The 14,828-nt window shown below is 42.8% G+C and overlaps 1 protein-coding gene across 4 annotated transcripts in view; it reads left to right on the plus strand.

Annotated features, from left to right (window-relative positions):
• The window catches only part of DNAH10 (dynein axonemal heavy chain 10), a 117,173-nt gene that overhangs the window by 79,214 nt on the left and 23,131 nt on the right, over positions 1–14,828 (plus strand). For all 4 annotated transcript variants that reach the window (XR_011362084.1, XM_069960925.1, XM_069960926.1 and 1 more), the window contains exons 54-61: positions 326–406; positions 2,053–2,250; positions 3,300–3,461; positions 5,036–5,210; positions 9,543–9,724; positions 9,825–9,961; positions 12,531–12,748; positions 14,143–14,364. Coding sequence is in view for 3 of the 4 variants with exons in the window: in XM_069960925.1 (XP_069817026.1) it covers positions 326–406; positions 2,053–2,250; positions 3,300–3,461; positions 5,036–5,210; positions 9,543–9,724; positions 9,825–9,961; positions 12,531–12,748; positions 14,143–14,364 (1,375 nt within the window). In the remaining variant the exon portion in view is untranslated. The remainder of the gene's footprint in view (positions 1–325; positions 407–2,052; positions 2,251–3,299; positions 3,462–5,035; positions 5,211–9,542; positions 9,725–9,824; positions 9,962–12,530; positions 12,749–14,142; positions 14,365–14,828) is intronic.

Consider the following 14,828-nt stretch of genomic DNA (forward strand, 5'->3'; position numbering starts at 1 on the left):
AATAATGCCCCTTGTGCCTCCATATAGTAATAATACCTCCCTGTGCCCCTGTATTAATATTGTTCCATTGTGACCAAACAGGAAAATAAAAAAAATTAATACTTACCTAGTGCTGGTTCCCATGATGTATGATGGAGCTGCCGTCCCTCTCTTCCGGCCTGTAGCCTATAAGCCACAGGGGTAGAACCCATAAGCAGTCACGGTAACATAATATCATTATACCAGAGAAAGAGATTTTTTAGACTCCATTTGTTATCAGTAGGAATATGAATTGCACTTTTTATCCTCTCTGCTTTAAGTTCTAATCATGAATATGTCTTTCAAGGTTTGGTGAATAACACTGGTATCGACTGGTTCTTGCCCTGGCCTCCTCAAGCACTGTATGCTGTGGCTAAATCATTTCTAGGTGAGTACATTCTATTTCTCATTGATTCCAAATTCCAATAATCAATGTCACTAAAAATATTCAGTATCTGAGATCTCATTTCTGGACTTATTCTGAAGTGCGCAATGTAGGGTAAACCTTAGAGCCAATGTACATTCAGGTGCATCGCTGGCTTTTTTTACCTTAAAGGATCGGTGCCGGTGCGGGGATGCCAGTGGCGCAGTCCTTTTTTTAAAATTGCATCCCGCTTCCCACGCACTGTGCCGACCTATTCCTGAGCACTGGCACACCCAAGAGCACTGGGGGCAGGCCCGCCACCCCTCTGTAACACGGCTTCATTACAATCAGTCTAGCAGAGAGGAGGGAATATTGCCAAACTGGGGGTCGGTGGGCCTGCCCCCAGTGCTCAGGGATGGGCTGCTGCTCCCGAAAAGACCGGCTCTGAGCGTGGGAACCGGGCGGCAATTAAAAAAAAGGACCCTGACTTTTAGAAAAAGCCCAGCAACACACATGATATTTACGACATGGAGAGAGAGGAGTGGCTGCACATCCCACCTATGGCTGATACTAATGCCGCTAGGCCTATTTTAAAAAACAACACCAGGATGTCTGTTTATAATTTGATCAAACCATATTGCCCCGTGTACCACGTGTAGGTCCCCTGGTTCACACGGGTCCCTACGCTAACTCCACACTGTATCGGTCATTGACCGCCAACCCCATAAAGCGTGCACATGCAGGGAAGGGAGGCCATGGAACGACCCTGCAACCCCAATGTCACAGGACCAAACCCAAAATGCCCCCCCAATACCCAGCCAGCACCACCGGCGGGGAAGGCTGCCCCCAAACAACACAAGTATGAATATGGTATTGCACTCACCATGACTGCTGCAGACAGAATGGGGAAGATAGGAGGTACTGACGTGCGAGCACAGGTGTATCCTGCCAATTTGGGTCGTGTGGGTCTTATGAAGGGGAATGCCAGCCGCTCAGAAAAGGGAGAAATATAAAATCCGACATGGAGAGAGAGAAGCGGCTGCACATCACACCTATGGCTGATACTAATGCTGCTAGGCCTATTTTAAAAACCAACGCCAGGATGTCGGTATATAATTTGATTAAACCATATTGCCCCGTGTACCAATGTGCAGGTCTCCTGGTTCACACGGGTCCCTACGCTAACTCCACACTGTGTCGGTCAGCGCATGCAGGGAAGGGAGGCCACGGTATATTTGCTGTATGGCTGGTTTCACACTACCTTTTTGCAATCCGTTTTAATTGGTTACTTTTAACGGACAGAAAAACGTTATCAACACTACTTTTGTGTCTGTTAAAAAAAACAAAAAATGGAAGTCAATGGAAAAACGGATCCAAACGGATTGCACACAATTGCATCTGTTTTTCCATAAAACGTATACGTTAAACGGATTGCAAAAACGCAGTGTGAACCCAGCCTAATAGTCGTGTTAATGATGACATTGTCCTACTTGTTTATAAATAATAAGTGTAAATCATTGTAAGTGAACGTAAATATTGTGACACCGAGTTATTATTTGTCAGCAGTTTTTATTACACATCAGGTGACAGGAAACGTGGACTGACGTCAGTAACGTGATAGTTGGAGATAAATCCATGATGTAACACACTGTTTGTCTCATATTTTCCAGGAGAGAACCAAATGATCCCTTCTGAGCATTTAGAACCCGTCATTAACCACGTTGTTATGGTTCATGAATCAGTTGGAGATTTTAGTAAAAAATTCCAGCAGAAGCTACGACGAAGCAACTATGTCACCCCAAAGAACTATCTGGATTTCATCAACACATATTCAAAGTTACTGGAGGAAAAGAACCAGTTTAACCTGGGTATAATATGAATGTGGGATTCTGTGAATATATATCTTAAAGGGCTACTCCAGAGTCAATCAAATTTTTTTTTCTTCTCTAAGCCTTCAGTTTTCGATTCCCTGCTTTGTTCTAGAGCTGCCCAACAGCGCGATTGCTATGCGCAACACAGTGTTTACTCCCTATGTGTACTTTATATTCTTATATACAGTCCACAGGGAAGGAGAGGCTGTCTGACCCAACCTGCTGAGGGAGTGGTGATTACGGCCATCGCTCGCTCTGCTTCTAGTACAGTGACAGGTGATAGCAATGTGCAGAGGCTGCCTGATAGCCCAATCGTATCGTCCAGACTCTCTTTCCCTGTGTACTGTATTTTAGAATATACACTACACAGAGGAAACAAACCCCCTGCTCTGCATAGAACAAGGCAATTGGGAAGCGTAGGGCTGTAATAGGTCGTGTCACTAAACAGACGTACATATATATGTGTCTGTGTATATATGTATGTGTATGTATATATATATATATATATATATATATATTTTAATGTTATATTACAAACATTATAAAAGCAATGTATTAAAGATACTCCGGAGTACCCCTTTAAGATGATGACCTGTTGAAGTAAACAAGAATTTAAGCGATCAAACAGGTGCGTTACTTTAAGATATTGTCATAGAAGTAAATAACAAATCTGTATAACCTTTTAACACCAGTTGATTTGAAAAAAACAATGTTGCCAGAGTACCCCTTTAAGAGGCTGGTAAGCAATTTCTAAATGATAATTTTGTGTCCTGTGTATTTTGGCCCATATTACTAGATGTGTATCATACACTGCTTCAAGAGTCACAACCAATATGTCTGAGCTTCTGGGTGACACTTCAGCAGATTTGTTGGTGCAGCTGGACAGGAAAGTGCCACTATCTTTGTTAGTGAAGAATTATAATGACTAGACGTTGGTTATTGCTCTAACCTCAGGATTACTATTCAGGCATTTTGCAGTTATAATACTTTCTTACGTTACTTATTTCTACAAATTATCGATGCTTATGTGTTTTCTCTTCCTGTAGCTCAATGCAAGCGATTAGAAGGAGGCCTGGACAAGCTGAAGGAAGCCACCGTCCAGCTGGCTGAGCTGAATGTAAAGCTGGCTGAACAGAAGGTGGTGTTAGCAGAGAAGTCCGCTGCATGTGAAGCCTTATTGGATGAGATATCTGTTAACACTGCCATAGGTAAGCGTCTTGCTGGCATTACACTATATGGTTATGTTCCCATGACGTTTTCCTGTCAGTTTCTGATTTTTTAAAAAATTACATCCATCATTTTGAGGCCAAAATAACATCCGTTATTTTTTGGTTTGGCCATCCATCAGTGCAATGTCGGCTGCTGGTACATTATTCTAGTTAAGGTAGACTGATTGGCCATTGGATGTGCCTGTAATGGAAAAGTCAGTCGAAAATTTTTATTTGAGTATTGTATCGCCCTCCAAAAGTTTTATACAAATCCCCAATATAGACTTATTACGGAAAATGCACATAAAGTGCTTATTTCCCTGCACTTACTACTGCATCAAGGCTTCACTACCTGGATAACATGGTGATGTCACTTCCTGGTTAACATGGTGATGTCACTTCCTGGATAACATGGTGATGTCACTTCCTGCATAACATGGTGATGTCACTTCCTGCATAACATGGTGATGTCACTTCCTGCATTACATGGTGATGTCACTTCCTGGAAAACATGGTGATGTCACGTCCTGGATATCATGGTGATGTCACTTCCTGGATAACATGGTGATGTCACTTCCTGGATAACATGGTGATGTCACTTCCTGGATAACATGGTGATGTCACTTCCTGGATAACTTGGTGATGTCACTTCCTGGATAACATGGTGATGTCACTTCCTGGTTAACATGGTGATGTCACTTCCTGGATAACATGGTGATGTCACTTCCTGGATAACATGGTGATGTCACTTCCTGGATAACATGGTGATGTCACTTCCTGGATAAACATGGTGATGTCACTTCCTGGTTAACATGGTGATGTCACTTCCTGGATAACATGGTGATGTCACTTCCTGCATAACATGGTGATGTCACTTCCTGCATTACATGGTGATGTCACTTCCTGGAAAACATGGTGATGTCACGTCCTGGATATCATGGTGATGTCACTTCCTGGATAACATGGTGATGTCACTTCCTGGATAACATGGTGATGTCACTTCCTGGATAACTTGGTGATGCCACTTCCTGGATAACATGGTGATGTCACTTCCTGGATAACATGGTGATGTCACTTCCTGGATAACATGGTATTGTCATGACCCGACTCCCAGAGCTGTGCGGGCTGTGGCTGCTGGAGAGGATAATAGCATGGGGACACTGAGGGACACAGGGCACTGGAGGGACGCTGAGCATCCCTCTGCCATCATCCTTTAAAAAATGTTTTAATTGGTCAGGGTTTGGATGTTCAAACCCCCACCACTCATTATATATAGAGCCTGGGAGAAGCACTTGTCTGTGCTCTTCACTCCTTGGCTCATTGTAGTTTCCAGTATCCATTGAGATAGACAAGAAAGCAAGCTGGGGAGTGAAGTGCTTAGCGCAGCCCTTGTGTCTTCTCTAACCTAGAACATGCCAAAAGGTTTTTCTTTTTTTTCTTTTTTTTAAGTGACAGTGCCCATTTCACATCAGCTGGTGATCCATAAATATGTGGAATGTCATCCTTTTCAGTCCTGAATAATATGGACATAGAACCATGTTTTATAGCCACATAACATTTATTGGATATTACAGCGGAGGAGAAAAGGAAGCTTGCGGAGGAGAAGGCTGCAGAAATAGAGGAGCAAAATAAAGTTATTGCCGTGGAGAAACAGGAGGCAGAGAGCGCCCTGGCGGAGGCTTTGCCCATACTGGAAGCTGCAAAACTGGAGCTGCAGAAGTTGGACAAGTCGGATGTAACTGAGATCAGGTGGGTCATAGTGATGCACCATTACCCTCTCACATTGTAGGGGAACTGCAGCCAGGGGCAGGTGAGAACATAATAAATAAGCTCTACTTACCTGTCCCTGTGCCCCCTGTAGTGCCACGTAACAGGCTCCCTGACAGCCGCTAGAACCCATTTTCCCCTGGGTTCTGTTGTTGCAACAACCCAGGGGAAAGTACCCAACCAGGCTGATGGGAATTCCCTCAACCTGGTCATGACGTTGAGTGAAGGTACCTATACACGTTCAATTACTGCCGACTAAATGATATCTCTCCAGTCCTCCATTCGGCATGGCTGAATGTTCCTGTGTACCCTATCAGTTCTGGCACTGGCTTATCCATTTGAGAACAAAGGGGCTGGGCAGTGAAAATTCATCACGTCTGACCACTATCTCCACCGCCGTCATCAGTCAGTGGCATACTACCTGTGCCAGTGATTGTTTCGACCATCTTTGTTAAATGTATCTTTAGGTTAAGCCATCAATATTAGTTTGGTGTAGGCAATCAGGTGTATGAAGGGGCTGTGGTGTTTACCCCTAAAAAATTTCTTTCAAATCAACTAGTGATAGAAAGTGCCAGAGATTTGTAATTTACTTCTATAAAAAAAAATTCAAGTCATCCAGTACTTATCAGCTGCTGTATGTCCTGCAGCAAGTGGTATTCTTTCCAGTCTGGAGAGCAGAAGTGGTTTTCTATGGGGATTTGCTGCTGCTCTGGACAGTTCCTGACATGGACAGAGGTGGCAGCAGAGAGCACTGTGTCAGACTGGAAAAAATACACCATTTCCTGCAGGTCATACAGCAGCTGATAAGTACTGGAAGACTGGAGATTTTTTATTAGAAGTAAATTACAAATCTCTGGCACTTTTTGGCACCAGTTTATTTGAAAGATTTTTCTTTTCTTTGGTGAACTACCACTTTAAGACTGCACTCTTTATTTACAGATTTCTTACTTAACTTTTAGATATTGTTTTGTATATGTCTCATACTATTCTGGGAACCATCCGTGCCGTATACACAAATTCCGTTTGTACAGCTGAGCAATATGTTAATTCACAAAAGACACCAGGAGTCTGTCAGCTCTACAGCTTCTGTGTGCAGAACATATGGGCCTCCATGACAGGCGCTCTGTGATGGTCAAGGTTCCAGTTGATAAATGTGACACTTCCAAAACTCGTGTGTTATAAATCCGTGTTTTTGTGCGCCTGTCGATGGAGCAAAGACAGATGTATAGTAATGCTAAGCGTAGGGTCCCCTTAACTGTGGTCAGGAACATCTAACATCAGAGGGTCTTTAGCTTTGGCTGTCCAGGCATGATGGGAGTTGTAGTTTTACAACAGCTGGAGAGCCAAGGTTCCCCATTACTGCTTCACAGCCATGGAATAAGAACAGATGTAACATGTATGAAGCATAAAGGTATTCTGAAGAGGAACTATCAGCAGGAATCTAACCTGCTGATATGTCCCTGTGGGACGCTGATGATGAGGATATGTCTCTTAGGGCCCTATTACACAGAACGATAATCTGCCGAATCGGCCCTATCCGGCCAATTATCTTACCGTGTAATAAACACAACTATTAGCCGATGATCGTTGATATAGGTTTGGACCTATAATTGTTGGCCACCAACCGCGCACCTCTATGTGTAATAGCGGTGCGTGGCCTGCGGCTGACGATTTACAAAGTAAATACATTACCTATCCATGGTCCAGGGCTCCTCCTGCGCTCTGCTTCTCCCCAGGTCCCACGAGCTGCAGCTTCAGAGCAGCCTGTCTTAGCTAACAGGCCGCTCAGCCAATCCCTGGCCGGGACCGCCGCAGCCAGAGATTGGCTGAGCGGCCTGTCAGTTTAGACAGGCCGATCTGGAACTGCAGCGCGCGGGACCCGGGGAGAAGTGGACCGCAAGAGGAGCCCTGGACCATGGATAGGTAATGTATGGCAGTTTAGCAAGGGCTGCAAGGACATCGGTAACGATGTCCATGCAGCCCTTGTTAAACGATTATCGGGGCGTGTAATAGGTCCGTAAACAAGCGCCGATCTAGCAGATCGGCGCTTGTTTACAGTTATTATCAGACCCCATTGGCCCGTGGAATAACACTCTTACCTTCATCCACAGTGCCATTCCCGTGCAGTTTTTAATGTAATTGTGTCGCCCCCAGAACACCAACCCCGCCGTCCGATCTATTGTTAATCATTAGAAGCGGATTGTCACTCTGGGGGCGGGGCATAGCTCCTAACAGCCTTATCGTAGACACAAGTACATAAACAGCTACAGCGGAATGGCTCTGAGGAGGAAGATAAGACACACACCTTCATCCTGAGTGCCCTGTGTGCAATAGGGACGTATCACCAGGTGAGATCCGTCTAACCTGCTGATACTTCCCCTTTAAGAAAAGAAACATTAGTGCATTGTTGCTGAACTGTTATACGTATATTCTTATAAATCAGTTTTCTAAGCATGTGCAAGCTGCAATGTTACGAAACAAGTCCATATCAAACTACATAAAGGGATGCAACAAGATCAAGACTTGTGCAATAGAAAGTCCTGGGTAGAATTTATAAAGGCAGGAAACTGGTGTAAAAAATGAGGCTTGTGCAAAAATGTGCAACTTTTTTTTTTTTTACACCAGAAAACTGACATGTTAACCCTGATAATTCCACTCAGAATTAACTGTTAGTATGCTGCTGCCCAGGCACAAAACAAACCTTTCTGCTCTCCCCCGGTGTCCTGTCCAGGACAGTGACGTGGCCAGTGATTGGCTGTCACTGCCAGACAAGTCCATCTTGGAAATGGAGGCGGGATCGTTCAGCTGGGGACAGAAAATGACACTGTGTTTATGTTACGCTGCGTAAGAGCAGAAACATAATAAAGTGTGACGTTTAAAATCAATAGTCCAGACGATTTTAAGAAACTTTGTAATTGAGTTTATTAGCCGAAAAATGCATTTTTATCATGAAAAAGCAGTTTGAAGCTCTCCCCCCTGTCTTCATTGTTCTCTATGGAGAGGGGAGGGGTGGAGGGAGATGAGGCACCAAAAAAGGACAACAAAGAGTTAATTTACAGCTACATCACCGGGCTATCTCCTCTGAAGTCAGCACTGACCTCTCTGACCTCTGAATACTGGCTTTCACACAGTTCCCACTGTGTAATCCTTTGTTCTCTTCTGGTGACTAATCTCCCTCCTCCCCCCTCCCCTTTCCATAGGTTACACTGGGTCCGACTGATGTAAAAGAGGCAAGATTTCCTGATAATGAGCAGTGAATGAGAGAGAGGAGGGGGGGGGGGACCTGTGGAAAGTCTTTTTGAATGTATATAATGGCAGATTTGCCTAATAAACCCAATTACAAAGTTAATTAAAATCGCCTGGACTATTGATTTTTGAAAAAAAAAATAAAAAAATACAACAGTGACACTTTTAACGTTAATTCTGAGCAGAATACCCCTTTAATGTTTTGTCGACCCCAAGTATTAAAATTTTAAAATTCTGTAAAGCGTCCTCCTGAATCTTCTGGGAGTATAACATGGAATAAGGCTTTTCTCTTACTTTCTGCTCATCCCAGGAGGATGTAAGTACACGTGAGGAGCTTTCTGATTTGGGGTGCTGTGAGTTTTCTATGTGAGTGACTGTACTGCGGTGTGTCAGTGTTTGAGGATCTATAGTTGATCACATGAGGACCTACTGTCATTTTAAGGTCCTCTCTAGGGTAGACATTAAGGAGAGTAATGGAGTACACTTTCAAATACTTAAGATATGATAGTTAATGTGAGATTACTGAAATGATGTCTTCAAGTACTTATCAGCTGCTGTACGTCCTGCAGGAAGCGGTGTATTCTTTCCAATCTGGAGAGCAGGAGAGGTTTTCTATGGGGATTTGCTGCTGCTCTGGACAGTTCCTGACATGGACAGAGGTGGCAGCAGAGAGCACTGTGTCAGACTGGAAATAATACATTACTCCCTGTAGGACATACAACAGCTGATAAGTACTGAAAGACTGGAGATTTTTAAATATTTTCTGGGACCAGTTGATTTGAAAGAATTTTTTTTTTTTTTTTTTGGGGGGGGGGAGGGGAATACCTCTTTTACTGTATCTAGTGAGGTATAATTTTTTCTAATATATGTATTCTTTTAAGTACATATACTGTAATTACCGTTAGATAGAATAATATGTGCTGTACATTGGATTGTGTATTACAGTGTGTGTGAGATTGGTCGGTTTGCAGTGGTCTATTGTTATATCACATAGGGTTTCCATAAACGATTTATGTTCATTTTATTATCTTTATTATTATTATCATTATCATTATTATTATATTAAAGGACATTTGCCAAACCACCAAGGCAAGTTCAGATTGTCTGTGAATGTATCCTGGTGATGAGAGGCTACAGGGAGATCAGCTGGAAAACGGCCAAGGGAATGATGTCCGAGCCCAACTTCCTGAAAACTCTCATGGAAATAGACTTTGATGCGATCAGTCAGAACCAAGTGAAGACAGTGAGAGGTAACGTCCTTGTGTATTGTTTGCCAGCATTGTGATGTCATCTGTTATATCACATTTACTAAGGACATTAGTTATTTGTCATGTTGGGTCATTTCTGTAGGGTTCTTAAAAAATCTAAATGCCACCTTTGAAGAGATGGAAGCCATTAGTAAAGCTGGCCTGGGAATGTTGAAGTTTGTTGATGCCGTCATGGGATATTGTGATGTGGCAAAGGAGATTAAACCGAAACGAGAAAAGGTATGAAGAATTTACATACAATTATTATAGTAATCTCTTTATATACTGTCGTTTCCTTGGTTTAGTAAAAATAATAATTAATGATGATAGTAATAAATAATGATAATAATAATAATAATGATGATAGTAATAAATAATAATAATAAAGATAGTAATAAATAATAATAGTAATAAATAATAATTATTATTATAATAATAATGATGATGATAGTAATAAATAATAATGATGATAGTAATAAATAATAATGATAGTAATAAATAATAATAATAATGATAGTAATAATAATTATAATAATAATGATGATGGCAATTAATAATGATGATGATAGTAATAAATAATAATGATAGTAATAAATAATAGTAATAATAATAATAATAATAATAATAATGGTAAAAGTAATAATGGTAAAAATAATAATAGTAATAAATAATAATGATAGTAATATATAATAATAATAGTAATAATAATCTTAATTATGATAGTAATAAATAAAAGTAATGATGATAGTTAATAATAATAATAATAATAATAATAATAATAGTAGAAATTAATAATAATAATAATAATAATAATAATAATAATAATAATGCCATTGAAAACAAAGTATCCTATCTGTTTTTTAGTCTGGAATGAGGGAGGTTAGATGCACATGTTGCTGTTGGTCGGATTCCAACACCCTAATGCTGCAAGGGAACAGAGCTAATCGCTGATCCAAACTGCTGTATATTGTATAGACAGATGTATCTACGTTAATGCAAGATTCTTTGAAAATATCACAGGGTCTCATATTATTTTATTTTTCTAAAAAAAAAAAAAAAAAAAAAAAGGGCTAGGGCTTATTTTTGGGGTAGGTCGTATTTTTGAAGAAGCAGGTTTGCCTCTACACTGTAGCCCCACTCTATATGGTAGATAACCGCCGTACTGTATATCCCATGTTAGGCTCTTATACTGTAAATGCCCTTGTAGTTAGGCCTCCATACTGTATATCTCCCTCCCCTCTGTAGTTCTTAGCCCATACTGTATACCCCCTCCCCCTCTGTAGTTGTCCCCCCTCTGTAGTTGTTCCCCTATACTGTATACCCCCTCCCCCTCTGTAGTTGTCCCCCCTCTGTAGTTGTTCCCCTATACTGTATAACCCCTCCCCCCTCTGTAGTTGTTCCCCCATACTGTATACATCTCCCCTCTGTAGTTGTTTCCCCCATACTGTATACCTCCCCCCTCTGCAGGTAGTCCCCATACTGTATACCCCCCTCCTCTGTAGTTGTCCCCCCCTCTGTAGTTGTTCCCCCATACTGTATACATCTCCCCTCTGTAGTTGTTTCCCCATACTGTATACCTCCCTCCTCCTCTGTAGTTGTTCCCCTATACTGTATACCCCCTCCCCCCTCTGTAGTTGTTTCCCCATACTGTATACATCCCTCCTCTGCAGGTAGTCCCCATACTGTATACCTCCCCCCTCTGCAGGTAGTTCCCATACTGTATACCCCTCTCCTCTGTAGTTGTTCTCTGTAGTTGTTCCCCCCATACTGTATACCTCCCTCCCCCTGTAGTTGCCAACATACTCTGTGCCCCCCCCATATTCTATTCCCCTAATGTGCATCTTCTTACCCCCTCCTGTCTCCCCTGCAGCTTGTGCTGAGCAGGTGGGGGCGGAGCATAATAAGTCTGGCCCTGATTGGCTAATACTCAGCATCCAGTGTCAGGGATCTGGTCAGCTGACTATAACTAGGGCTTATTATTAGGCCTTATTCACACGTTCAGTAAAGTTGTCCGTTTTTCCGGATCTGTAATCACGGTTCAACTTAGAGCACATTGATTTCTATTGGGCTATTCACACAGTCCGTGTTAATTTTGATCCGTAATCCGTTCGGTAAAAAAAAAAGGACATGCCCTAGTGCGGATTGTGATTGCGGTACGTATTACCAATAGAAGTCTATGGGATCCGTGTTTTTCACGGACATCACGGATGTCACATCGGTGATGTCCGTAAAAAACACAGATCAAATATATGCAAACTAGTACTATTTACATTTTGCAGAAAAACGGATGCAATACAGATGAATTTATACGGACCACAAAGTAAAAGTAGCGGGAGGTTTTGCAGTCCAGAAAAATTACTGAATGTGTAAATGAGGCCTAAGAGTAGGGCTTATATTTGAAGCCTACTCCAAAAAGCCTGCAGAATGAAGCTAGGTCTTATTTTCAGGGGATTATCCTAGGATCTTAAGGAAGTGAGAAGCAACTTTAAAGGGGTTATCCAGCGCTACAAAAACATGGCCACTTTCCCCCTACTCTTGTCTCCAGTTTGGGTGCAGGTTTTGAAACTCAGTTCCATTGAAGTAAATGGAGCTTAATTGCAAACCGCACCTGAACTGGAGATAACAGTAGGGGGAAAAGTGGCCATGTTTTTGAAGCGCTGGATAACCCCTTTAAGGGTTTTCAAAGTTCTTTCTTTAATTTTCCTGGGGATTTCAGACCCTGTTGTGAGTATTATGAGCAGCAGATGTATGTACAATGCCATTGATTTTATATAAGGGCACTCCACATTTTCATTAAAAAAAAAATTAGGTGGCTAAACTGGAACGTAACTATCATATGAGTAAGCGTGAGTTGGAAAAGATCCAGGCCGAATTAGCTGCCATACAAAGTGAACTGAAAACCCTTGGAGAACGGTATGAAGCCGCCATAGCCGAGAAGCAGAAACTTCAAGAGGAAGCAGAAATCATGGAGCGCAGGCTGATCGCCGCTGATAAACTGATCTCTGGTTTAGGATCAGAGAACATAAGGCAAGTACTGTATATAGATATGTATATATAGGAAAATCATCTTTATTATAAGCTGTTCTGTTCTATTCCTTATTTTTCTTATATTTTACCAAAATGATATGTCCCTGTAGCCCCCTGACTCCTCTTTCTGGCATCGCTATTCTTATCTTTTTTTGTTTCAGCTTTTTTGAGTAAATAGGTAAATTAGCTCCTTTGGTGCACTAAAATCCTCTTCGACCCCCCCCCCCCACCCCCCGCCCCAGTGCACTGGTAGTCCTGCGGCCTCCTGTGGTCACGCTTACCTATGCATATTCAGGTGTGCGTAAGCAGGCCGGTCTTTTTCGTGCATGTGTAGGAACAACAGCCCGTATCCATGCAGGAGCTGTTAAAGGGGTTCTCCAGTGCTACAAAAGTGAGACAAAACGACTCTTGTTCAGGTGCGGTTTGCAATTAAAGAAGACCTGTCACCCTGGCTGCCAGGGTAAAGGCTGTGCAACCCCCCGGAGAAGCCCCTTATACTTACCCCTTCCTCGAAGTCCTGGTCCCGTACCCGGTCCCGCTGACAAATCCCTGTCGGAATCTGTGCGTGCGCTCACCAAAGATGAGTCCGACGCCCATAGCGAATGACTGCTCCAGTTATTCTCTATGGGCGTTGGACTCTTCTCTGGTGAGCGCACGCACAGCTTCCGACGGGGATTTTTCGGTGGCGGGATGGGGACCGGGGCTTCACCAGGGGGTCGGGCAGGCTTCACCCCGGCAGCCGGGCTGACTGGTCCCTTTTAAGCTCCATTCACTTCGATGGAACTGAACAGCAACACCCCGCCCAAGCTGGAGACAAGAGCGGGGCTTTCTCTGGAAGAAAGTGGCCATGTTTTTGTAGCACTGGATAATCCCTTTAAAGACCGGCCTGCTAATGCACACATGAATATACATAGGTAGGCGTAACTGTAGGAGGGGAGGGGCTGGTCAAATAGCTGCACTGGGGAACCACAGAACACCCCCAGTGCATCTAAGAAGCTCATGCACATATTTTCTTCGGATTAAACTACTTGAAAACTGTGGGGCATATGAAGATAAGAAGAGTGGTGCCTGAAAGAGGAGGTCAGAACGAACCTGTTGATCTCCGGACGGCCTGTATTTCCCGGCCCTGCGACGTCGCAACCCGTCTCAGAAACGTCCACTCAGCCAGTTAGTAACTGGGGTCAGACAGTCGCTTTGCAGTCACCGACTAGCAGAGTGGCTAAGAGACATACCTTCCTCCTTGGCGTCTCCTGTGCAGTAGGGACATATCAGCAGGTTAGATCCATCTAACCTTATGATAGTTCCCCTTTAAAGTTGATAAAACAAATATACACATGCAATATTATTATTATTATTATTATTATTATTTTTCTCCTCTTTTTTTTCTTCATTAGGTGGACAAAAGACTTGGAAGATTTGAAGGAGAAACGAGTGAAGTTGCTTGGAGATTGTTTGCTGTGTTCTGCATTTCTCAGCTATGAAGGCGCCTTCAACTGGGAATTCCGGAAAGAGATGATATACACAGAATGGCAGCAGGACATCCTGGACCGGGAAATCCCTCTTAGTCATCCGTTTAGGGTGGAGAGTCTACTCACCGATGATGTTGAAATTAGCAGGTAGGCCAAAGTCTACAGCCGGGGTAGGGAACTTTGGCTCTCCAGTTTTCCCATCATGCCTGGACAGCCAAAGCTTTAGCTTGTAGTTTGCAACAGCTGGAAAGCCAAGGTTCCCTACCCCTGGTGTACAGTATGAATTAGAGGGAAACATTTTTACGTTGTGTATATGTGAATAATTTGATTCTTCTCTGTTCAATTCCATCTTTTAGGCTATGATAACACACCGTCAAAATTGTTGGGCTGGACATCAATTAACAACAGATAATGGCTGTTAGTTCCCCTTTAAAATATCAGCAGGTTAGACGAATTTACCCTGCCGATATGTCCCTATTGCACAGGGGGTGCCAAGGAGGAAGCTATGTCTCTTACCTTCATCCTTGGTGCTGTTTTCGTGTGTTAGCAGTGTAATCCTTTGTCCGGAGCACCACTAGGAGCACTGCCCCGCCCCCATTGCGTGAGCCAGC

This window comes from Dendropsophus ebraccatus, chromosome 3 (genome assembly GCF_027789765.1).
Source record: "Dendropsophus ebraccatus isolate aDenEbr1 chromosome 3, aDenEbr1.pat, whole genome shotgun sequence".
Taxonomy (NCBI): domain Eukaryota; kingdom Metazoa; phylum Chordata; class Amphibia; order Anura; family Hylidae; genus Dendropsophus; species Dendropsophus ebraccatus.